Source organism: Watersipora subatra, chromosome 7 (genome assembly GCF_963576615.1).
Source record: "Watersipora subatra chromosome 7, tzWatSuba1.1, whole genome shotgun sequence".
Lineage (NCBI taxonomy): Eukaryota > Metazoa > Bryozoa > Gymnolaemata > Cheilostomatida > Watersiporidae > Watersipora > Watersipora subatra.
The window spans coordinates 14,045,627-14,072,267 of NC_088714.1; the positions used below are offsets into that span (position 1 = coordinate 14,045,627).

The following is a 26,641-nucleotide window of genomic DNA, read 5'->3' on the forward strand; positions in this document are numbered from 1 at the left end:
AGTCAAATATTTTCTTGCTTTTTTATACATGAACATATGGATTTCTTATCACTAGCATCAAGTTTAAAACAATATATTGTTAAATATTGTCAGTTTGCCCATTAGAGCAGTATTTTATTAAAACAAGACGCAATATGCTGATCAATAAACATTATTTCAGCATCAATGCACTAACCGAACTGCCTGGAATGAAACTGCTTCTACATCCTTAAAATGTTGTGGATATGAAGCTGGACAATCCGTGACCTGTGACATACAAGCGAGTACTTCCAAAGGATTTGGACCCTCTACTACAGTTTCCACAACTATAAAATGCTCAAGTACCCATAATAGTTTATTTCACTAAAGTTAAAGACTGTCTAAAGAGTGTATCAAGATTTTTTATTTAGTACCATTCTTATAAAATAAAGATGTGTCCCTTCCTTTCTTACAAGCATTCGCAAGATAAATTTTTTTTTGAAGTTTGGGTTAAAAATACTTTTAGGGTTAAATGGGAAACTTAAAATAATTGCTATTAAATTAGTTTAAAATTAATTTCAGAATATTTTGACTATTTTCTGAGCCCTCCAGTGCCTTATTATTTACAAAACCTGTTTATATTGTGATGAGTGACAATCTGTAAAACTGCAAGTTTCCCAGTTTATTAACTGAAATAACAAACTTATGGCTATTACTTTATTAGGTGTTCTGAATTCTGATCACTCACTTCTCACCTAGCAGAGAAGGAAAGTAACAATTCGGTATTCAAACATTCAAAGCATGACATCCATTTCCCACCAACTTCCCAGTTTCTACAAGCTTTAGAAGCAATAATACATGAATAATGTTTGGTCACAATATCGCTTAGGAATGATCAATTGTAGTGTGTAATTTGTAATATTACTACTTGCATGAATTTCGTTAGAGTTTTTATCAACCTCTAAAAAACTGTTTAGCACAACATAGCAACATGATTGGACTCTGCTTGTACAGACCAAAAGCAGATAAAGTACAAAAGTCAGAAGTTTGAAAAGAAAATAGAAAAAGTATGAGATTCCAAAAATTATCAGAAAAGTTATCATTATTAATTAAAAGTAGTAAAATACACCAATGTTATTGAAGGCTTTAACAGCTTTTTATAATTCTTTCTATAAATAATTTTAAAAAGGCTAAATTAGTAAATTTCATTTTATCAGTGTGTGCATGCGTGTTCAAGTGTGTTTGGTGTGTGGTGTGTGGTGTGTGGTGTGTGGTGTGTGGTGTGTGGTGTGTGGTGTGTGGTGTGTGGTGTGTGGTGTGTGGTGTGTGGTGTGTGGTGTGTGGTGTGTGGTGTGTGGTGTGTGCTGTGTGCTGTGTGCTGTGTGCTGTGTGCTGTGGTGTGTGGTGTGGTGTTTGGGGTGTGGTGTGGTGTTTGGTGTGGTGTGTACTGTGTGCTGTGTGCTGTGGTGTGTGGTGGGTTATGTGTGGTGTGGTGTGTGGTGTGTGGTGTGTGGTGTGGGGTGTGGGGTGTGAGGTGTGTGATGTGTGATGTGTGGTGTGGTGTGTGCTGTGGTGTGTGGTGTTTGGTGTGGTGTGTGGTGTGGTGTGTGCTGTGTGCTGTGGTGTGTGATGTGTGATGTGTGGTGTGTGGTGTGGTGTGCGTGGTGTGTGCATACTCGTATGCGCGCGAGTGCGCATTTTTCGTGTAAACAGTTTTGCACAATTTTTAATCAATTTTATTCAAAGTTTACACGGATAGGCCAAGTGCCTCTGACCAAGGTATTAAATTTTTTGATTTTAGAACTATATGTATCTTTTTGAGAACCAGCCTCTTTAAGACCCATTTCTAGGCTATCTGGTTAATAAGATAAAAACCTTAGGCTTCCTTGGGCGTACTGCTAGTTTTTTAACAGAGTTACACAAACTACTTAGTCAAACATCAGACCATCTGATGCAGTATTCAGCGCTTGTTTTGTATCTCACTACAGCTACAGTTATCAATACTACATGATAAGTAGGAATCGATTATTTGTGTTTTTGTTGACAAAATGTACAGTAAGTACATTCACCTAGTCGTTAAATGTCTACCAGCTTTCCAAACTTTTATACTCAAGAATGGCACAATTATTTGAAGGTTTTGAAAAAATGATTAAATACAAAATGTGAAAAGGTGCTGAATTCAAGAATATTAATTATATTGCAAGTAGATCTAAGGTGTGCAGATCTATTATAGCAAATGTTTTAAAAAAGATCTACATTGTCAGTAGTACAACTATTGCAGGTTATATTGCTTAGATAGATGCTGTATAACTGATACAAGAGGCTACTGCTACCCGCCCTTTACACATAAGTGTCACAATTAATCTGTGTTTTATGTAGAGGTCCCATATTATATACTGCTAAAAGAGAGCTTTCATTAGCTTCTAATTTTAATTAAATGGTATATATTAATTCTTACAAAATTATGTTATAATATCTATTTCAGATCCTGAAGAACCTAAGTTTGAGTTGGTTAGCTGGAAAGGACAAGGAAGTTATGCCAATTTAAACATTACCTTACAGGTAACTGCAAACACTACAACTCTTTCAAGCTCTGTGATATTGCTAGTTCCAAAACAAATAAATCTTTATCACTCTGCAAGAGTATGGTTTTTAAATCGTTCTAGCTATTCATAGCTCTCCGAGTTTGTGATTTCTAAAACTTCCACTTCTATGGCTCAATTTTTACTAGTTGATCGCTACAAAATGTTTATAGTTTTTACAAAGTTGCACCACCATTCTATGTAGAGCTTACCAATAAAAATTTGAATTCTGCTTTATTAATGGCTCGTATGTATTTTCCAGGACACCAAATCGTACTGTCAGTCCCAAAACTACACCATCAGTCTCGAGTTTGATGGAGAGATTATCTGGTCTAATACAACAAATATTGCCGAAAACTTTAAGGTGGAAAACCTCTTTGGTTTTACCAACTACTCAGTTACAATACAAGTTGTCAACAATGCAAATCTTTCAAATGAATTTTTGAAGTACTACCTGACGGCTGAAACAGGTAAGAATTATTAATTTTTGTGTTGAAAAGTATGAAACTAGAGAGATTATCAATCAGGTCAAAATATTTGCTCCTTTTAGCAAAGGTACAATGGGGTATCATGATTTAACACCTTTAGTTGGCAGGTGATTCTATGATTGTGTTGGTTATCGGGTGCGGGCATACAGTAATAATTATTGTATAAATGCATTCTATTTTGCACTAGTTATGATTAGTAGAACTGTAGCTTTCAAGCCTCATAGAACCAAAATGCCATGCAATACACTTACAATCAACAGACCAAGATTGAAAATCTATATTTGATTTTGCTGTAACACCAACCAAAAGCAGCTAATAAATTATAAAATGATTAAACTCTGCTGTTACAGTGGTTCCTGGGGTGCCATTTGTTGTGTTCAACACAAATGAAAGCTGTGTTGAAGTGCTAGCTCAAGAACCTGAAAAGCCCAACGGAGAAATTAAAGGTTATGGCGTAAGTATCAGTAATCAACAATTAATAGCTTTAAATAGACAATTTGTAGCTTTGAATTTAGATTAAAAAGCTAAATTAAAAGCTATGAATTTCGATTTGAAAGCCTGAATTTAGAATTAAAATCTAAATCCAGCCTTTCAATTTTTTTTGAAAGGCTGACTTTTTTAAGCGTTTTGCCGGCCTTTTATATAGAGCTGTTTCGCTACTGATTATTTATGCTTGCTTCCTCTCGAGTTCATTTTTGAGTCAGTACAAAATCTCATCTGTTACATTTGCTTGCCACACCTATCACTCATCAGAAATAAGCACTCAAGTTTGCATGTTTGCTCGAACAAGCCTTCCAACAAGATCCAACTCAAAAATGAATTTAATTGAATCGATTTGTTCACATATTTTACTTGCTGTAGAACTTAATTGAAATATGTATACTGCTAGTAAAATTGAATTGAGTCAGCCCTTTACTGTCATCATATACTAATTGACTCAGTTCTCTATTTTCAACAAGTAACTGACCTGAGTCAGACTGCATCAAAGTTTCTCTTCAATTCATTACAGACCGTAATATGGTAAATGAAACAACCTGTTAATTGATTCAAGCTGATGCGAAGGTGTCAGTGCAGTCCAATGTTGCCAGCTGCCTACGTTTTTCACAAAACCTCAATATAACTGTTTATATCTTGTTGGTTAATAATAGGCTTTACGCACTAATATAGTATAACTCTATAGTATAACTCTATGGTTTGTCTGCACATTGGTAATAAGCTTAGTTATGCCATTGTGACATTACGTTATGCTATGCAAACACGAATAACTTTGTTGGGCATATACGCACGACTCATCTCAAAAAAATATGTGTTTCATGCTTATAGTTTTATGGCTATATTTATTGTTTTGTATATATGAACACTTCACCTTCCTATTTGTTATACAAACAGAAAAGGAACTGAGCTAATTCATGTAGTTGAATAAATGCTTGAGGTTTATTGTTATTTTGATAAATTGTCGTAAGTCTATTTAAGTAAGAGCTTATAAAGAATTGGTTTTGTTTATTTGGGTGGATTAAAAATGAAACTATTCACTGAAGTTAGAATAGCTAAAGAATAGATAAGTGAATCGTCGTGTTATCCAATTAAATACATAATTGAATTGATTATTGCACAATATTTAACGCGAAGGAAGAAGAATTTAATTTGTTGATGAGGATTAAATTGGACTGAGTCTTTTTTAAAGCCTTAAAAATGTCTCATCACTCACTTGTTATTCTAAACTTTTTGTGCCTGCAGCCATGTTAAATTTCTTTATATAAGAGTGAAAATGTAACATAGAAATAGGTTTCTAAGAGTTTTTTGGTCAAGTCTGAGTATGTCTCACTTTAACAGTAAGTCTAGTTTGCTCTACTTGTAGCAAACACATGGTGGCTGGAAACTTACCAAACATCCAGCTCACTGTTTGGTTAATCTAAAAAAAATCTTGGCATCTGTGCAGTTACTAGCAAGCATTAAGATTTATTTATTAAGAGTATTTATTTAAGAGTTTTATTTAGATTTTCAGTAAATAACCGGTTTTTATAATTTAGCCACAAAAATAATTTTTTTTAAATTTACAACTGCGAAACATACAGGGTTTTTTAAAACGCAGGATGTGCGATCATAAGTTGCTACTTTTTGCTCTATGGCAGCATCAAAATTTGATGAAACAAAAAATAAACATTTTTATTGGTTACACACATTTAAATTTTTTTACTCTTAAATTTTGGCAAACTTTTAATATTTTTAATTGTTTTTGGCTGACTTTGAGTTTTAATTAGGTTTTTTGGGTTTTATTTAATCTTTTGAGTTTTAATCAAAGAGATGATAGTACAGAAATGTACGGAAATCAAGTCTTAAGATTGTCCATTGAGTCTGAACCTGATTTGCTTTTGTACATTAAATACGTCATAGTGACTTTGCTCTTGTAGCACTTCCTCCATGGGAAGTTAACTCCGTTAACATTTGTTAACATCACTAAATGTCATTCTTATTATATATCATAGATTATTCTGCAGTTTCGGTTAGTGACCAATTTGCCTAGTTGGTAGTGTGTCGATTTACCAATCTGAATCAAGTTTGAGACATGAACAAAGCAAAATTTCACAAAGCACTTTACTCACCTAGTATATCAATTCTTCTGTGGGGCCGTTTGGAGATTAGAAGTTCAAAGTTTTACGCTTCAGTAGACAGATAGCAGACAGATGTTGTAATATGCATAATGTTTAGTAATAATAATAATAGTGATCATAGCTACGTATACAAATAAGGTAGTAAATTATGTACAATGCATAAGGTGTTATGTTGTGTATATTGCATATTATTTGGTGTGTTACTACAAATAACACTATACTGCATATGTACAGTATGCTATGGAGTATTCTATTAGGAATGAAATATATAGTATCGCACAACAGTATCACAAACATAGTATGCTGTTCCATTTTCCTGCTAGGTTTTTCCTTTCTCAGGTTTGCTAGAGATTTAATCAAATTACAACTGGTTATACTCACCTGAGTCTGGTCAATAATGAAAAACTCCCGAGTGTCCAGTTTCTTAAATGCTTGTATTAGCAATGCATTACTAGGAGTTTTGTCGTTTTTTTTGTACTTTTTACCATTTTCACAGCTGAACAGTTGATGTAATTAAGATGTATAGGAAAAGACTTAAGCAACTACTTGCAAACTTTTGCAGCTTGAATGCACCTACAATGAAAGTCGTATATCAAAAACGTTGCTCCCAACTGAAGCAATGGAAGTGTTTTGTGGTGTACCATCTGCAACCCCGGTCAGTTGCTCAGTTGTAGCTAGGAACTCTATTGGAAATGGGCCCAAATGGAGTGACAAGAAACCTACCAAGCTGCTAGGTGAACACTAGCTGCTTTGAAAAAATTTATAGTTTAGTTATCTCTTTATGTACATGTATGTAGTTCTTGGTTATTGTTTTATTGAATCTGTACTGTTAATTTAGCCTAAATTGTTACTTTAAAGATACAGCTTAATATCTGGTAAATTACTTAAGCTATTGGTGGCCTTGAACTTGACTCAAGCACTTTTGCTGCAGCCATAGACCCAACTAAATCTAAGCCAGAAGTCTCAGACCTACCAAAGGGTTCTTCCAAGCCAACCTATGATATTACAATCAAGGCAATCCCTTTTCACAATGTTAAGCCCAGGTAGGTTGCTTTCTTGGTTAACTATAGTACTGCAGTTTAAATTTAGTTTTTTAGAACACTTAGTACATTGTGACAATAATAAGTTAACTATAACACATATTCCTAGATGTTTATTGCAATCTTTATTTTACCATTATTTTGGAGCCATGCCGGAAAGCTTAGTTTATGACCAAGTACCATCATTGAGCATAGACATTGCCAAGCATGTAGGACACTATCTATATGTTTGCAGTACATTTTAGAAACTATCTGGTGATGATGGAGATACCAATGGAGATACCAACAAAAGTGAAAAGATCTGAATCCAGTACTTCAGTTGTCCAAAGATGCATACAAAGTGACACTTGCTACATTGCAGCAAATACTAATAGCACTGTTACAGCACAAATAGAACAGGACAAGTTCTACATTGTGACTATCGGGAGTGGAGATAAAGGAAAAGATTACGAGGATAAAAAGCTCAAGTTCGGGAGCAGTTATAGCTTCTCAGTTGGAGTTGAGGCTATTGTGCCAGTAAGTCTTTTAATATTTACTATCAAAGCGGCAATGCTGCAGAAAAAATAAAGTTTTACGATTTTCATGATAGTCAAGCTTCATCTTATGATCTGTGAAACATACAACGCTTTCAGCATACTATCAGTTTTGAAACTTGGAGCAAATATTTGTCGTTCATATAAAACATTTTCTAAGGTATGACATTCATAGTTTTTCAATAAATAGCAGGAGTGTATATTAGTGCTCTCTCTTTCTCACTTTCTCACTTGCTCTCTTTCTCTCTCTCTTTTTTCTCTCTCTCTCTTTTTCTCTCTCTCTCACTCTCTCTCTCTTTCTCTTACTCTCTTTTTCTCTCTCTTTTTTTCTCACTCTCTCTCTCTTTTTCTCTCTCTCTTTTTCTCTCACTCTCTCTCTCTCTCTTTCTCTTACTCTCTTTTTCTCTCTCTTTTTTTCTCACTCTCTCTCTCTCTCTCTTTTTCTCTCTCTCTTTTTCTCTCACTCTCTCTCTCTTTCTCTTACTCTCTTTTTCTCTCTCTTTTTTTCTCACTCTCTCTCTCTTTTTCTCTCTCTCTCTCTTTTTCTCTCACTCTCTCTCTCTTTCTCTTACTCTCTTTTTCTCTCTCTTTTTTCTCACTCTCTCTCTCTCTTTCTCTCACTCTCTCTCGCTTTCTCTCTCTCTTTATCTCTTTTTCTTTCATTCTTTCTCTCTTTTTCTTTCTCTCTTTATGTCTCTGTATCTCTCTTTATTTCTCTCTTTTTTCTCTATCTTGCTCTTCTTTCTCAACTTTGTCTACTTTCTGTTCTTTTTCTACTTTTTCTTCTTTTTCCACTTTCTCTACTTTTTCTTCTTTCTCTATTCTTTTTCTATTCTTTCTCTCCCTTTCTCTCTTCTTCTCTCTTTTTCACTTTCCTTCTTTCTCTCTTTTTCTTTCTCTCTCTTTCTCCCTTTCTTTCTCTCTTTCTCTCGGCCTTTAATTTTCTAATTCTCATGTTTGCTTTCATTCTATTTATCTTCACCAGTTTTACTAGTGTTGTCTAATTTGTCTAGATTAGTCTCATTACAGTAACTAAAATCAAAATGGTCGATGTAACATGTGAATACAACAGAAGGCAGTTCAAAAATACAGCTTCTTACTCTATTTAATGCGGGGATACTACAAAACAGTATGCCTCAATAGTGCCATGACAATCAGCTACAAAACCATTTAGTTACCAAATACTACAATTTTTATTTAACTTATTCCTTTTTACAAGGTTTAGGTAAATAAGCATAAAATTAAATTCAAGCCGTTTTACAAAACCTGTTTATAAAAAATTTTACATCACGCACCTGCATTGCCAACAATTCTTGATTGTAGTTACCCTTTTACAATGAGCAGTGACCAAAATTGAGTGACAGCTGTTTTTATTATAGGCTTACTACATGATTCTTCTGATTATTGTCTTGTTTTCAATTAGTTGAATTGACCGTAAATGTCACTTTGTAAAAATTTAGATTTAGTCACAATCTGATACAAGCTTATGAAGCTGATTTCAGAAAACCTGTAATATGTGCCTCTAGAGTAACTTTATAATAAATTTAATTTATTGGGATAACTTTCTGGTGTTTCAAAGCTAATCACTGTTTTTATTTACTGGTTTCTTTAGCTTTTACTAAAAACAGTACTCAGAATTGCTCTATGCGCTAATGCAAAAATCATTATACTCCAGCATGCACTTGTCTACAAAATATACAGAATACATGTACATCAATGATTTTCTAAGGATTTAGATAAATTTATCAACTTTAAAGTATGTCAGTCACTTGCAGAACTATGATTTGGGTAATTGAGTTACTCATTAGCAAACTTCAATCACAAGTGCCCTAAATCTGTTTTAGGGTTATTCAAAGCCTCTTGAATACTTTCTGGCTCCTGTGACATTTACAGGTGAGCGGACATTGTTGAACTAGACATCAAGTGCCAAAACGTGATTTACTGATGCCAGCAGAATAACTTTATAAGAGTTCCGTGGTTCTCAAAGTTACAGTTTATATATTTAAATACTTTGATTAATTAAAAGGTGCTTTTTGGAAAGGCATTTTAAATGTTTTAAAATTATCTGCTGAGTAAGGGCGTATAAGAAAAACTAGTAAATGCCTTTAGATGCTTAAAAACTTTAATCTTCTAGCAAAAAATATTGGGTAAAAAAGTGCTAACTTTTATAAGAGAAAGATTTTACGGTTGCAATGCTTAAATACATGTTTTAATGTTGGAACTGTGTTTACTAGCAATTATATTGACTATTTGAATATTTCAAGTACTAGATAAAAGATTGATGAGCCAGATTTTGTTGAAGAAGTTAAGTTAGTATTTGTTGCAAGATAAACTAAAGAACAAAAGGCTCGAACTTGAGTTGACACGGATGAGGAAACTATTATTATTATCTTAATTGTTTTCTCAACCAAGCATTCCGTTAGGATATATATATATATATATATATATATACACACATATATATATATATATATATGTATATATATAACCCCTATGGGTTATATAGCCCTATGGATGAGTTTAGAATTTTACGCTTCAGTAGACAGATAGCAGAATAGATGTTGTAATATGCATACTGTTTAGTAATAATAATAATAGTGATCATAGCTATGTATACAAATAAGGTAGTAAATTATGTACAATGCATAAGGTGTTATGTTGTGTATATTGCATATTATTTGGTGTGTTACTACAAATAACACTATACTGCATATGTACAGTATGCTATGGAGTATTCTATTAGGAATGAAATATATAGTATCGCACAACAGTATCACAAACATAGTATGCTGTTCCATTTTCCTGCTAGGTTTTTCCTTTCTCAGGTTTGCTAGAGATTTAATCAAATTACAACTGGTTATACTCACCTGAGTCTAGTCAATAATGAAAAACTCCCGAGTGCCCAGTTTCTTAAATGCTTGTATTAGCAATGCATTACTAGGAGTTTTGTCGTTTTTTTGTACTTTTTACCATTTTCACAGCTGAACAGTTGATGTAATTAAGATGTATAGGAAAAGACTTAAGCAACTACTTGCAAACTTTTGCAGCTTGAATGCACCTACAATGAGAGTTGTACATCAAAAACGTTGCTCCTAACTGAAGCAATGGAAGTGTTTTGTGGTGTACCATCTGCAACCCTAGTCAGTTGCTCAGTTGTAGCTAGGAACTCTATTGGAAATGGGCCCAAATGAAGTGACAAGAAGTATAGCTATATACTTAAGTCATAGGCCTATATATAGGCCTATGACTCAATTCCCCATAGTTGGATACTTGAGTGCCTCAGTATGTACAATGTTCACCCTGTTCTTGTGGCATTCATCAAGATGTCAATGACCAAATGGAAGATGGAACTGGAGGCTAATGGCAAAAAACTGGCGAGTGTACAAATTAAGCGAGGCATCTATCAAGGTGATTCCTTATCACCGCTGCTCCTCTGCATATGCCTAAACCCTCTAAGCAATATGCTGGAGGAGGCTCAATATGGGTACCAGTTTAAGAGTGGCACCAAGATAAACCACCTCTTCTACATGGATGACATCAAGCTGTACGCTAACAAAGAAAGGGACATTGATTCGCTAATGCCCCTCACTCAGGTATACAGCAAGGACATCAGAATGACCTTCGGTATTGAGAAATGTGGAAGGCTAATTCTTAAGAAAGGCCATTCTATGCTCACAGATGGCCTAAGAATGCCAAATGGTACCATCAAAGATATAGAAGAAGGGTACAAGTACTTGGGGATTATGCAACGCAATATCAACCACGAAGCCAAGGTACATCACAAGGCCATTACCAAATACAAGAAACGCCTTCGGCAGGTCTTACGGAGCCAGCTCAATGCCAAGAACCAAATCATGGCAATAAATTCCTACGCACTGCTAGTAATAAGATATCCAGCAGGCATAATAAAGTGGACTGAGGAAGCCATCAAAGAAACAGATATAGCAACTCGTAAACTGCTGACCATGCATGGAGCACTCCACCCAAAATCTGATACTACTAGATTGTATCTTGATAGGAAAGGTGGCGGTAGGGGACTCAAAAGTGTGCAGCAGACAGTCAAAGAGGAGGAGCAAAGCATCAACGCATATGCAGCCTCCATGGCCATCTCAGATAAGTTGCTAGCTGAATTTCAATCGGCTGCTCTTACAACGGACCTACGCCCTGATGATGAGGAAATTGACTGGCACACGAAACCTCTTTATGGTGCTTACCACCAACAAATATCTAAGGTTGGCGATCTTCACCAGACATATATGTGGCTGAACAAAGGAAACCTAACGGCCAATACAGAGTCGCTAATCATGGCAGCCCAGGAGCAAGTGCTCCCAACAAGGCAACTCCAAACGAAAATCTATCACACTAGAGACGATTCTAGATGCAGACTGCAAAGATGCACCTGAGACCATCCAACACATCATCAGTGGATGCAGGCAGCTAGCAGGGAACGCATACACTGAGCGGTATAATCATGTCGCAGGTATTGTGTATAGAAGTCTATGTGATGAGTATGGCCTTAATAAACCACAACACTGGTGGGAAGCTCCTGGTAAGGTGAATGAAAATGACCGCGCTAAGATCCTCTGGGACTTCTACATCCAAACTGACTAGCATGTCCTAGCAAACCAACCAGATATAGTGGTGGTAGACAAGGAGAACAAGACGGCTACTATAATAGATATAGCAGTACCCAATGACTACAATATAGCCAGCAAAGAAAAAGAAAAGGTAGAGAAATATCTCCCTCTTGGAGAAGAAATTGAAAAATGCTGGAATGTAAGAACAATTGTAATCCCAGTAGTCATTGGGGCACTGGGCGCAATAACACCGGCGCATAAAATGTGGCTTGTCCAAATACCAACAACAATCAACTCAGGTGAGTTGCAGAAAAGTGCGCTATTGGGAACAGCTAAGATCTTGAGGCGAGTGCTCAAACTCCCAGGTATCTGGTAGGAGACCCGAGTTATAGCAAAATTTACCACCCATGCGGGGTATTCGGGGTGAGGAAACAATTATATATATATATATATATATATATATATATGTATACTAAGGGAATACCTGGCGTTGTACGGTTATTAAAAATTCAGCTTACAAACCGTGATAGCAATGCCACACATAAACTCAGTTTATAAACAGTGTTACTTGCCATAAGCCTGGCATATTGCCAATGGATAAATTAAGTAAGGAAGTTAGTTATCTACGCCTTTTACTACTAATACATAGAATGATGTTGCGCTGTAACGGAGAGCAATAGCGTATTTTGCTCCACATATCAAAATATATCGCTCAATGAATACACCAATCTTGAGTAACTAAATTGGTAAGCCATTTGCCTGGCAAATCATGATGAAGTTTCGAGATCAGATCTTCCGCAAAACTAATTTTTCTATCCAAGATTTGAATAGCTACTATTGGACATGCGCAGGTAAAGATAAACTATGATATTTAAATATATAGATATTAGTCTGAATGCTTGGCGTTGCCCGAGTAATAAAAGTTTTTGCATAGACAATTCGTTTCTATTTAACATATAACAACAGTTACCATTCTAAATTTTCAATTTTATATCATGAGAAAAGTGTTTGTGCAATTTAAATAATTTTTTTTTAAATTAAACAACAGTATATGTTTTCAAACTGTGTCAAACAAACAAAACCTTCAAACTTCCTATCAAGAAGAAAATTTTTTGAGCAGGTCAAATAAACTGGGAAACAAAAAAAAATATAATTGTTCAAATGTAGATGTGAAATAATTAGCAGGTAATACCTACATATAGTCTGTTTTGCTGCGATTACAATAAAAGCTGCTTTGGTAATGATACAATTAATACAAACTAAGAAAACAAAATAAAAATTCTAAATATGTTGAATTAATAATAATGACCCGGGCATAGAAGTGTGTGTGTGTATAAAAAAAGTTACTGCTCCAGCAGAAGCTATCCATCAAAACTTTGATTATGGTGATACTGGTGTCTCGACGCTGGGACAAATATAACAATGGGATATCAGACTGTCTTTGTCTGACCGAACAGTAAGAGAATGGGGAGGCTATTCTTACTCAAAATAATGAAATCGTGGGCCTGAAAAGTATTCACACCTTGACCGCGATTTAGCAATTAAACCTAATCGAACACCAGAAATAGAAGTTCACAAAAACCCGAAAAGCACCGTGTTTAATAGAGTTAACAGTATTCATAGAGTTTCAATTAATACATCATTTATCGAGCAAAGAGTGTATACAGTATGTACTAAGAGCTGTAAATTGTAAAAGCTGTCGTACACTGGTAACTAGATTATTGGATTACTAACCTGTAGATGCAATTTTTGTAAGTTCAAACCCAGCTGATTGTGAACTTTTAATTGTAAGATTTTAATAGCTGTAGCTAGACAAACCAAAAGAGACAGACGACAAACTTTGAGATATGCATATATATATATATATATACTAGCTGTGCCACCCGGCGTTGCCCGTGTAATAGAAGAGTATTTGGACAGAAAATTGATTTGTATTTAACATATAACAACATTTGCCATTCTAACTTTCAAACTACATATCATGAGAAAAGTTTTTTGTCTTATAAACAATGAGAAGTAGTGAGAGTTTGCTATTAGCCAATTTGATAATGTTATTAAAGCTTCTCGTGACGTTATGCTATGACCCTTGTCATGCGCAAAGCAGTTAGGTTTTGTTCTGATATAATGACTTATAGTGGCAGGAGTTTGACTTCTGTAGTCTAGTGGGCAAGGCGTCACACTGGTGAACGACTTGGTCCGAGATCAAATCCTCTTCAGTACAGAATATTTATTCCAAGATTTTAAGATCTATAGCCGGATTTCCGACGACGACACACAGACAGACTTTGAGAAATATATACATAAATATTTCTCAAAGTATGTCGTACGTCTGTCGTCTGTCTGCATTCCAGCTATAGCTATGAAAGTCTTGATATAAAAATTCCGCGCTTTAATGGATTTGAACTCTCAGTAAATGCATCGACAAGTTTCTTATTAGAACACTCTACCACTAAGCTAAAACGGCATATTGATCAAAGACGATTTTATATACCGTATACCCCATGCGCATGCTATTTATTTTAGCCTTGGGCCCACGCGTTGCAATGCCCTGTTAAAAAATATTTTGGGACCTAAATTCATGCGACACGATGCTTCTTCGTTTTTATTTTCGGTATGGCAAATTTATTTTGCCCCACGATATCGACAATAATTTATCTCAAACTTAAAGTTTGGTCATTTATGTACTGATTATATACGCTATTAAAAGATGTACGTTGCTGAACTTGCCATGGCGAGTTATTCATATCCGTTCTAATGTGTATTCGGTATCCATTACAATAAAATTGTTTTGCAATGATAAAATTAATACTAAAATACATACTAAAACCTCTTTCAAGTATGTGTTTAGTAAACTAAATTCATTTAGGTTAGATTCAGCATCTATGTTACACGTTTGTCTCAAAGGTCAAAACTCTCCACGCAGTACATTAAATTTTATATTATCTTGGGCCCGCAGCAGATCATACCCACCAAATGCACTAAAGTCATTGGAGGTACCTATAGTTACTAAGGTTAACATAGTATTTTGGTACTATTTTTAATTATGATGATTTTTACTAGAAGGTGATTGCATTAGATGATGATTATGGGTTTCAATACCACTGTATGTACGTCTATAGCCTATGATATTTTTGCATGCCAATTTTTGCATGCCATCACTGAAACGAACTAAAATCATATAATCGTATACCAAATAACTTTTCATTGCAATCATAGCTAAACAGATTATTTTTAGCCATTTCTTGCTAATGATTTTACATTTACATTTAAGGACATTTAAAGTTTTATTTTTCTTCTTAATTTGTTTTAACAAAACACTTCTTTCATGATACAAAATTTAAAAGTTGTAGTTGTTTGAAAAAGCTTTAAAATCTTTACTGTTTTCTTTTTTTTCTTAATTCATTTGAACTGCTTACAAATTTTTTCTCACGATATGAAGTTTGAAAGTTAGAATGGTAAATGTTGACTATGATATGTTGACTAAAAATAAATTTTCTGTCTAGAAACTTTTTTATTACCGTGGCAACGCTGGGTAGTGCAGCTAGTACATGTATATATGTACATATGTGTTTAGCAAGCTACCATTTTTCATATGGTCAAATGCAACAAGCTATTTTATAACAGTGGGGTATGAATAGAACATCAACAAATAATACTAAGTATGCTCAGACATACTAATAGTGTAAGGCCTGTCTGCATGTTGTTTGTTATTGGTGAGTTTTTATCAAATTCCTTGTGCTATAAGTTTTCGCATTGCAGATCAATACTATTTTAGTTACAAGCTGAATGATGCTGAAAAAACTTTTTTCTGTTTTTGTCTCTTCCACGTAAACAGCAGGTGTATCAACCAACTTTATTCGCTATTCATTTTAGTGCCGGCATATGTCTCTCCCACAACTCAAAAACCAAATATTGTGCCAGGAATTGCAGGAGGTGTGGCCAGTGGCGTCTTAGTAATTATTGCTGCATTTGTAATCTTTTACATAGTAAAAAGGTGAGAGAGTGATAAATGATTTAGCTTGTGCTATGTCATTGCCTTGCTATATCCCCGTCTTGTATTGCGTAATGGTGCGAGTCCTTTTTCACTTTAGCCTGTAAAATTTATTACCATTGTGCAAATAATGTTCAGCCTGGTAGATTTGTGTATGAGCAGCTGTCAATTTTTTTTGAATTAGTTAATTTTGTATAACAATAAATAGCTTCACATTTTGGTATGCACCACTTTTAAATAAAAAAATTAATTTATGTGAGAAACTCAATTTAAACTGTAAGCATTTTTTCATAAAATAAATCTTGGAATATTCTCATTGCTTTAAAATGAAAAAATGTTGTTCGTTTTTGTTTATTTCTAGCATTGACAGCGCAGCTGGTACAACAATGGCTGAATATCTTAAAAATGATTTAAATTTTTGCTAATTTGAAATAATTGACTCGGTAAGTTTTAAACAGTGTGCCTTAAATAATTTCTGAAGTTGAACTGAAACAAGGTTTGTCTGAAATGTATGTTGTTTAGCATTTATACTATTAAAAGCATGTATTAAAAATATTATGACAGATTTAGGGCAAACTTTATAGAAGGAATTTTATGTTGAAATGCTACAAAAACAACGTTTCACACTTTCTGTCTCCAGTGTCATCCACAAAATATTTTATGCAAAGCATATCTTAGTTTAATTACTATATTATGCCCTAAATTAGACTTTCATTACGTTTCAGCTTGAGTTTTAGTCAGAAAACTTCTACCTCATCGCAAAAAATTAAAAAATGAACATCATCATTCCACCGATCCATCAGCTCATGTATCTTTACGTGTAAATATTTGTATCAAAAATCCTAGCTAATGTTAGTAAATATTAAATTATTCTGCAGATAAAAGCTGGCAAGCAAAAACAATTGTTCCAACTTTGTAGGAGAGCATCTAACCCTGTAGAAACTAAAAAACAAAATGATGTTTCCAAACCGATAGAGCTACCCAACAGGGCTCAACAGCCTTCTAAAAAGCCACTTGTTCCAAATGCTCCAAGACCTCCAGTTCCAGGTTTGAATGGTCTCTGAGTTACATCTGATTACATCATGCAAATATACAGTTTTGAAGAGGTTGTTAAAAATAGTATTTGCTACTTTACTACCACAGGAAGAAATGAAGGGGAAGGTCAGCCAGGTCTGCCAACGTATGACAATGTAGACCTCCTTCTAAGAGAACCTTCTGAACCTATACCTGTCAAAAAGCTAGAATGGTACAATAAGACTAATATAGAGGCAATTAGAACGCAGTACAAGGTAAATGTTTTGTAATAGATACACAAGAAAACTAGCATTTTCAGATTTTGCAAATAAACATGTCGGCTGAATGTGATTGGTAATGCTTTATCTCTATCTTTGATGAGAAACTGATTGCTAAGAGACTTATTGTTAACCTAATTACTGATTTTGTTTATCTGTCTTGTACTGTGCTATACCTATGTCTTATTTGTATTTTATTGCACTGTTTGTTACGTCCAATTTTCTATTTTGCATCTTATATTCTATATGTTTCGCTTGATATTTAAACTTATGAGAAAGTCTAGTCAAACGAAAGCTAATGTGCTTGTTTTTGCATGCTAGAAGTCTTTCAACAAAAATAGAAGCTCTTTAAGATGACATTCATTTAGTTTTCTATACAGCGCCGTGCTTCTTACAATTGCCAAAGCCATGATCTTTTGCATATTTTTGCAAAAAATCTCCAACTGATGAAGGTTTTAGTAAACATTTTATGTAAATTGTTTTAAATTAAAACCTATTTATTTTAGTGCGTTTCATTTAGTTTATATTCTGGCTTACATCGTTTCTACCACAAACATGCTTTCTGTGGCCATCTGTTGCAGGCATTGGAAAAGCTGTCAGTACCTAAAATGGATGTGGCACAGCTTGCCGAAAACAAGGGCAAGTGCAGATATAAAGGCTTGTATCCTGGTATGCTATTTTAATAATATTAAGTTTTAGCTGACAAGGTCGCCATGGTTTAATGTTCAAAGGTGTTAACCATATTTTAAGGAAGCCTAGAAAACTCTAATAACTAGCTTTTAACTTGCTGTATAGCATCCAATCACAGCAAACTGTTATTAATAACGTTTTTGTGGTGATGAGAACTTCAAGCAGTTGCTTATAGCACATCATGAAAGTTGCCTTGTTCAACTTACAGTACCAATATCTTCAGTAGCTTTCCTAGTAGGTTCCATAGCTCCAAAATGTAAAGTAAATTAACTTAGTGAGTTTTCAACTTCAAAGCCTGAGCTCTAAAATAAATAACTGCTTGCGTACAAACCATTTTTGGAATGCAGAAGCAACCTAACGTCTTTCTTGTAACAATAAGAGATAGACCTGACCTCTTAGCATATACAGTAATTCTATCAACATAGTTTTCACTAAAATTATTAAAATGAAATCCTAAAATATCATTAAAATTTTCAACATTTTGCGTTTGTGGATTGCAAACCTTTTTCAGCGAAAAGCTTTTTGTAGGTTTAATGGAGTCTCAAAACTCCTCTGAAAAAAATTGTACTGTAAACCTGCAAGGTAAACTATAGACCTGCTCGGCTAGTGTCTCAATCTGGACAAACACATACATGTAGCTTTATTAAATGCACACCCTGAACAGGCGGTCAGACTTACCACATTTGACCTCAGCAAGTATGACTTCTCTCGTGCATGACCTTTCAGCGATCACTATATCATCGCAGCATGCTGTCTTACTCACCTCGGAACAGCATTGGATTCCTAGCTTCACTAGCCACAGTTTTGCCACGCATGCAGTCTCTATTTATGTTCAGGTTTATAAAACATGTCAGTGTATCCTACTAGACTAAGTATTGTCTACTAGAAATAAGACCATTACCAAGTACATAGGCCTACATTATTCAGCTAAAAGCATGCCAGCTTGTATGTGCTTCTACAGCAGAGTGAGGTGTCTGAAGTTTTGAAGATGTAAAGTTGATTTTCTATAATTCGTTGATTCAATATCGGTTATTGCTTACAGCAAACAAGTACAGAGTTAAACTGCAAAAACTGCAAGAAGATGATTCAGACTTTATAAACGCCTCTTTCATGAAGGTAGAGTTTTAGCTACTAATATTAGACTGCAGTCATGTTTTAGTAGCATAACAGTGGAACTATAATTGACTAGAACAGAGGTACAGCTGACATATCATAGTAGTATAGGAGTACAGCCGAGGTAGAGTAGGATAGGAGTACAGCTGAGGTATAGCAGTATAGGAGTACACCTAAGGTATAGTAGTATAGGAGTACAACTGAGGTATAGTAGTATAGGAGTAACAGCTAAGGTGTACTAGTATAGAAGTATAGCTGAGGTATAGTACTATAGGAGTACAGCTGAGGTATAGTAGTATAGGAGTACAGCTGAGGTATAGTACTATAGGAGTACAGCTGAGGTATAGTACTATAGGAGTACAGCTGAGGAATAGTAGTATAGGAGTACAGCTGAGGAATAGTAGTATAGGAGTACAACTGAGGAATAGTAGTACAGGAGTACAGCTGAGGTATAGCAGTATAGGAGTACACCTAAGGTATAGTAGTATAGGAGTACAACTGAGGTATAGTAGTATAGGAGTAACAGCTAAGGTGTACTAGTATAGGAGTACAACTGATGTATAGTAGTATAGAAGTACAGCTGAGGAATAGTAGTATAGGAGTACAGCTGAGGAATAGTAGTATAGGAGTACAGCTGAGGAATAGTAGTATAGGAGTACAACTGAGGAATAGCAGTATAGGAGTATAGCTGAGGTATAGTACTATAGGAGTACAGCTGAGGTATAGTAGTATAGGAGTACAGCTGAGGTATAGTACTATAGGAGTACAGCTGAGGTGTAGTAGTATAGGAGTACAACTAAGGTATGGTAGTATAGGAGTATAGCTGAGGGATAGTTACAACCCAAATATTGAGCCTAGCACAAGATCATTTTAGTTTCTTGTCATTTGTAAGGTTCACATTGTAGACGACCTAATCTTTTTGTGGCATGTTTCAGGGCTACAATGGAGATGAGAAACAATACATCGCTGCCCAAGGTATTTTATTTTGCTATTTTAATGTTAAACTTTAACAGCACCTTCCATTTCTTCTTCGATTCAAAGGTCAATTTTCTGCAATGTCATCTAATAAATGCAGATGAGGAAACTCTTTCAACAAATTGCCTGTTTTAAGAAACTCTTCACATGAAGGTTTTTGACTCATTGAAATGGCCCCTTTGAGACATACTCATATCTTAAAAGTTCAAGTTATTTCCCATTACACCTTTTTATTTGGTAGTATACCAAATATTGTATATATGGATATACTATATATAAGTTACCATGTATATCCATTTATATATGGATACTACCTGTGCTACCTGGCATTGCCCGGGAAATAGAAAGCCTTTTTGATTCGATTGTCATTGATTGTGTTTTTAAATACAATCACTGTATTGTTAAATAGAAAATTGATTTGTATTTAACATATAACAACACTTACTATTCTAGCATTTAAACTACATATCATGAGAAAAGTGTTTTGTCTTATAAGCAATGAGACGTAGTGAGAGTTGCTTGCTATTAGCCTGGCACATTGCTAATGAACAATTTGAGTGTTTAACAATGTGAACCAACAGCTTCTCGTGATATTATGCTATGACCCAAGACGGACGCAAAGCCGGTGGGTATTTGCACTCATATAATGACATATCAAAATGCTAGCAACTCAATCACACTGGTCTAATGGGTACACTGTTGGAATGGTGACTGGTAGGTCTGAGATCAAATCTTCTTCGGTACAATTCTTTAGTCCAATATTTTAATAGCTGTAACCGGAATGACACACAGTTACTTTGAAAAAGATATATATATATAAAAGTTATATTTATACACATTTGTAAAAAGAGTGCTCAATGTTTAGAGTAAAAACAGAGCTGATATAAAACTATGTGTACTAAAAAAGTACAAGTTTAGTTAAAACATTTTATTACTTAAAGTTTCGTGCGGTAGGCTTGCACTCTTCAGATAAAATGTTAAAAATAATAAATATTCCACTAGCAGTAAATGCTATCCAGCTGCCATCAAGCCAATAAATTCTTGCTAAGAAACAGTGTCACTTAAGACTCTAGCTCTTAGCTCTAATACAGCTTTACTGCTAGTGGAATATTTATTATTTTTAACATTTTATCTGAAGAGTGCAAGCCTACCGCACGAAACTTTAAGTAATAAAATGTTTTAACTAAACTTGTACTTTTTAGTACACATAACTTTATATATATATATATATATATATATATATATATATATATAATCTATATATAGATAACATATATAATCTATATATATATATATTTTACATATATTTTACATATATATTTACATTTTACATATATATATTTATATATATATATATATTTTACATATATATTTACATTTTACATATATATATTATATATATATTTATATATTTTACCTATATATATATATTTTACATATATATTTACATTTTACATATATATATATTATATATATTTATATATTTTACTTATATATATATATTTTACATATATTTTACATATATATTTACATTTTACATATATATATATTATATATATATATATTTTACCTATATATATATATATATATATATATATATAGATTATTCAATATAGTAATTCTCTATATCCATTTAATATAACCAACTTTGATTTAAAAATCGAATTTAGCAGTGAACAGCTGACCTCTATGAAGTGAATCTAAACATTATCTAACAAATGCATCTATACTAAATCTTTGCTGATAAACAAGATCACTTCACAGTTATATAGCCTCTGATTTTGCGCATTTCTCAGGTTATTCAATCGAGCAACCACCGTTAGACTAAGAAATATTTTCACAGGTATTGTCCCCTCACTCTAAATTGAGCCTGTAGTCATTTCTTTTAAATAGTAGCGACAACTGCTAAAAGATGGCATTTCGTTCGCTTTTAGCCAAAAAAGTTTTAAATGATTAGATCAACTTAAATAAATAAACTTTCATGAATTTTAGTTGACTGATGCAACGACATGTCGGTTTAACTATCAATAATCACAGATTGTTTTCTAGCGAAAAAGTTTTCCCTACTACACTCTTGGGTGTGTGCAAGGAAAAAAATGAACTTTGATGATGTACAGCTCATGCTCATCAATTTAATTTACTCGCAGTTTGCAGTCGCAATGCGTGATGCTCAGCAAGCATTTGATAAAACACATAAAAACAAATAACTTTTACTTTAAATCGTTTCTCAGTTTAAAGGGGGCTTTTGCTTCATTCAGTATGTTTGATCTTGTATCGCTTGATTATGTGGAGAATCTACTAGATACTTTACTATGACCTAAAGTGACTGTCAGACTTTTTTTCTACTGCTACTTGAGTGGTTATTTTCATATCTCCTACCAACTCTGAAAAAAACTTTGTTTATTTTAAACTTATCAAAATAAAATACTAGTTGAATAATCAAAACATCGAGTGATGCTCTAAAGTTATAGTAATTTGGTCTTTTTATTTATAAACCTTCCACTTTTACCATTTATACTTGAATGAAAAAGTATTGCATTTTCAGATTAACGTGTTATCTTACCTTTGACAGCTGCATACTAAGGGATATGCCGTTTTTATATGCTTGTTGAATATTTTGATAATATTGCCTAAGGCTGGGTACAGCAGTTGATTTAATTTAACCTAATTGAATCAGCTAATCATTATATAATGTTTTTATGCAGGACCGTTTACTGATGCTGTCGTAAGAGATTTCTGGATAATGATTTGGCAGCAGAGACCGAGTGCTATTGTCATGGTTACACGAGCTGTGGAGAACTCTAAAGTAAATTATTTTCTTTTCACGCTTGAACCCTAGAAAACCGGCCAGCTGTTGACAGCATAGTATTATTATAATGTTATTATTATGTTACTGCAGTATAATTTTAATAAGATACTATCATAGTTCCTATATTGTTGGAGAATTTGTATAATGTTGTCATACTATTACTAAAATATCTTTATGACATCCTTCTTCTCTCACTCAATGTAAGACCTTACGATAGAAGAGGAAATCATCCAGTTATGAAATTGATATTAAACCCATTGATGTAATATTTATGATGTGTTTAATCTTTTCTCATGATTGCAATGCTTTTCTGGTCCTATCTTATCAGTACTCTCAAAGTAGGTCACTAGATATTGCTGACCTTATTACACTAAGTTTCAGGATGTTAAATTGATGTCACACCCTGCTCTTTCATCTATACATACTGTTCTAATGAATTAACCACTTGAGTAGGGTTCATCACCATGTATGAACAAGCCAAGTCAAATCTTGGCAGCATACCCTAGCCAATAACATGTACGTAGACTATGAAACCATCTAAAGGGGTACAATTGAGGAAGCTATCAACCCTTGCTTGTTAGAAGAATGATCCATTTGCCTGTCACATTAATGAATCCCTTGCCTGTCGCAGGAATGGTTTTTTATCTGTCACCATAGGGATTATTTTGTATGTCACGGCAAGGCTCATTTGTTTGTCGTAGGAATGATTTTCTATTTATGCTTTTCCTTAGGTTATATTTCTTTGGTTCACCTAACTATGTTACACAAAAGTACTTGCATGCCTATGTAATCTATCACAAGCAGCTAGCCAGAATAATTGAATTACACTTGCTTGCCCCTTCACTATACAAACTAGACTTACCTGGCAATGGGAGATTTGTAATCAATAGACATATTTTAATTACAACCAAATAGCTATGCTTTGTATGCAAACTATCAACAAATTCATTTTTTTTAACGTAAAATATTAAATATGAGAATCATTCTTAGTGGAAGAAAAAAATGCATGACATAATCTTTTCTCCTTGATCTTTATCCGCACACATTACTATCATAAAAATTGAAATTCGATGTATATCTAGCTCTATGCTCACTGCGGATCAATATTTCAAGCTGCCTGAAATGACTTTGTTTTCATTTTCGATCTAGCTGTCATTTTTTCATGATTAAAATTTGACCTTTACAATTGATTGAATAGTTATTTAGATCACCCTGACAAAAAGCATTTATGAACTACTAGCCATAGCGGCTGTTATAGTGTTTGCACTTATGAAATACCAGGTACTAACAAATTCAGGAAATATGTGTTGTGTTTTTCAGCTGACGTGCAATATTCAAAGCTTTGCAGACTAGCGTCATGTCCCATCTACAATATTTTAAAATATTTGGAACTTGCAACAGCTTAGAGTAACTTAGAAAAAAAAGTTATTTTCATATGTTCTGCAGAAAACTGCTTTGATGCAGTTCAGCTATACAGCTCTTACATAGCCAAAGTTAAACGTTGATAATAGTTTTTCCCAAATGCTAAGTGATCATTTATACTACAGATGAAATGTAAACAGTACTGGCCGCTTGAGAAAAACTCTCCTGAAACTTTTGGGGAGTTTAGAGTGGTGCTCAAGGAAACTAAAGGATACACAGACTTTGCCATAAACTATCTTCAAGTAACCATGGTTAGTAAAATTCTTTGCACACCTTCTGCACTAAGTGTTAGGCTAGATAGTTCATAGTTAGGAGTTGGCCTATTTAGGCAATGATTATATGCTTATCTTGTATAAAATCCTTTTTGTAGCATCGTTTCTACGTAACAAAGAGAATATTATTCTGTGATTCAATTAAAGTATATTTTATAGAGTCCAGTTTATCATCAATAATTAGATTTCTTTCATTCAATTTTTTAATATTGGTTTGAGTTGAAGCCACTGTTTGCATATATGCTCAGGTAATATTTAGCGGTAAATATTTGACTGCAATTCTCTTTCAATTGTTTAGCATAAGTCTAATCATATATTTCAAGCATTTATGTTGCCCACACATTTTAAGGAAAGAGCAAAACGATGTTAATGAAGCTCTGGTATCTAATATAACCAGTAATCTGTAGGTTAGTATACAGCATATAAGCCTCCTTACTTGAGGTCACTTTATAAAAACTTTTTGTATCATAAAATATGAAACACAAGGGGCTACCATAGAACACACTGCTAGTCATTCATCATTGTGACATCATGTCTACTGTGTGTGCAATGCAGCCAAGTTTGCAAATTTTATCGAAGGTTTCATTCATTAGAAAAAATATTGAAAAAGGAGACTTTTGTGGCTAAAACAACTGTTTAGGCCTGATGTTCTTAAAATGGGTTCAATCGAACCTTTGTGGTTTCGTGATTCAGTCTCAAAGGTTTTGTGTTGGTCTCTCAAAGGCAACAGCAGATGTCACATTGATTTGTAAGGCAATGTATTCATGGAAAGATAGGTGATGTTTTGAGTTCATGCATTGTATTGTTTTGGTTCTTCTAAAAAAGTAATGTTAATACACAGTTCATTTTAAATATCAGTAAAGCATATATACAGACCTGTCTTGCATGTAAGAAAATCATGTACAATTTTCAAGAAAGAAAGGTTAGGTAGAAGTGTATATAAACTGGTGAAGTTCAGCATGTGCACAGATCATGTCCAGCAAGGTTAAGGACCTCTGGTTTAACTACTATATTAGCTCGTACAATTTGAACATTTTGTTTTTCATTAAAGCTTCATTTGTACTTACAATAAATGAAGCTTTATTGCATGGTGAAATTATGATTTTGTTTTGTAGAATGGTGAGACGAGGCGTATTTCTCAATTTAATTACACTGGATGGCCAGATCACGGAGTACCAGACATTGAAGTTTTTGTCTCCTTTCACAGGCTTATAAGTACAACTATCAGTCACAACAGACAAAAACCTTTGCTGATACACTGCAGGTAACATTTAAGTCTCTTTCAAACTGAACATCTTCTTTTGCATGCTTTAAAGCAGTACATCGGTAAGGTGGAGCCAAAAGATTTACCAAACCAAATAGTTTCATTAGCATCATGTGTCATCAGTATTTAGTCATCAGAATGTGTCATCAGCATGCTCTGCCAGTTTGCTGTGAATTTGGAATATGAATGTTTACCATCGTGAATGAAGCTCTGCGCAGCCCTTGGTAATATACCGCAGGTAGAATGTTTAAAATTTATCCTTTTTATGTAGGAAACATGCATGCTGTACATGCTATTAAAAATTTAAATATTGTTTGTTTATGATCATCGCAAGTACACATTTCATTTTAATCTTAAGTGCTGGAGTTGGACGGACTGGCACTTATATTGCCCTTGACTATCTGCTTGATCAAGCTGCAGTTGAAGGCAAGGTTGATATGTTCCAGTGCGTGAAGATAATGAGAGAGAGGAGGCCCTGTATGATTCAGACAATGGTAAGTGTAACACAATGATGCCTTATACTGTACATGAAATACTTCACAGTGTATTTAACACTGCTACGAGGTTGTGTTTCAGTGAGACACATACGTGTAATATAGTCAGAGTATGGTATGCAGCACGATGAAATGTGGTTATTTTATAGCGTGCTACATCTTTATTAGTAAACCCTTCCTTGTCATAGTGTGCATGCGCATGTGCTTGTGTCTGTGTGTCTGCCCGCTAATCTTTGTAAACAATACATGATTCCGCCATGTGTTTATTTATTTAAAAACTCTGCTATGCTCCTGAGATTTGTCTCTTGAAAACCTACCAGCAGTTTTTCTGATTAAAAAAAATTAGGGCAGCGCTGGGCTTGCTGCTAAAGCCACAATAAAAATATATTGCAATATATTTCATGGTGCAACAAAAACATTAAATAGTGAGATACATACTCTGCTAAGAATCATTTATGGTGTGTCACTATAGATGAAGCTAACTTAATTTTACAGCACCATGGCAAAATGCGACCTATCATAACATACA

General features: G+C 34.1%; 1 protein-coding gene across 3 annotated transcripts in view; it reads left to right on the top strand.

Moving 5' to 3' along the window:
- Positions 1–26,641, top strand: part of LOC137401193 (receptor-type tyrosine-protein phosphatase mu-like) — a 92,041-nt gene that overhangs the window by 47,573 nt on the left and 17,827 nt on the right. For all 3 annotated transcript variants that reach the window (XM_068087584.1, XM_068087585.1, XM_068087582.1), the window contains 18 exons: positions 161–320; positions 2,444–2,520; positions 2,803–3,010; positions 3,379–3,482; positions 6,203–6,374; positions 6,572–6,683; positions 6,926–7,196; positions 9,058–9,106; positions 15,664–15,784; positions 16,701–16,828; positions 16,925–17,070; positions 17,655–17,742; positions 18,806–18,879; positions 19,812–19,851; positions 22,557–22,657; positions 24,208–24,333; positions 25,470–25,618; positions 25,977–26,112. In XM_068087584.1, coding sequence (XP_067943685.1) covers positions 161–320; positions 2,444–2,520; positions 2,803–3,010; positions 3,379–3,482; positions 6,203–6,374; positions 6,572–6,683; positions 6,926–7,196; positions 9,058–9,106; positions 15,664–15,784; positions 16,701–16,828; positions 16,925–17,070; positions 17,655–17,742; positions 18,806–18,879; positions 19,812–19,851; positions 22,557–22,657; positions 24,208–24,333; positions 25,470–25,618; positions 25,977–26,112 — 2,262 coding nt within the window. The remainder of the gene's footprint in view (positions 1–160; positions 321–2,443; positions 2,521–2,802; positions 3,011–3,378; positions 3,483–6,202; positions 6,375–6,571; positions 6,684–6,925; positions 7,197–9,057; positions 9,107–15,663; positions 15,785–16,700; positions 16,829–16,924; positions 17,071–17,654; positions 17,743–18,805; positions 18,880–19,811; positions 19,852–22,556; positions 22,658–24,207; positions 24,334–25,469; positions 25,619–25,976; positions 26,113–26,641) is intronic.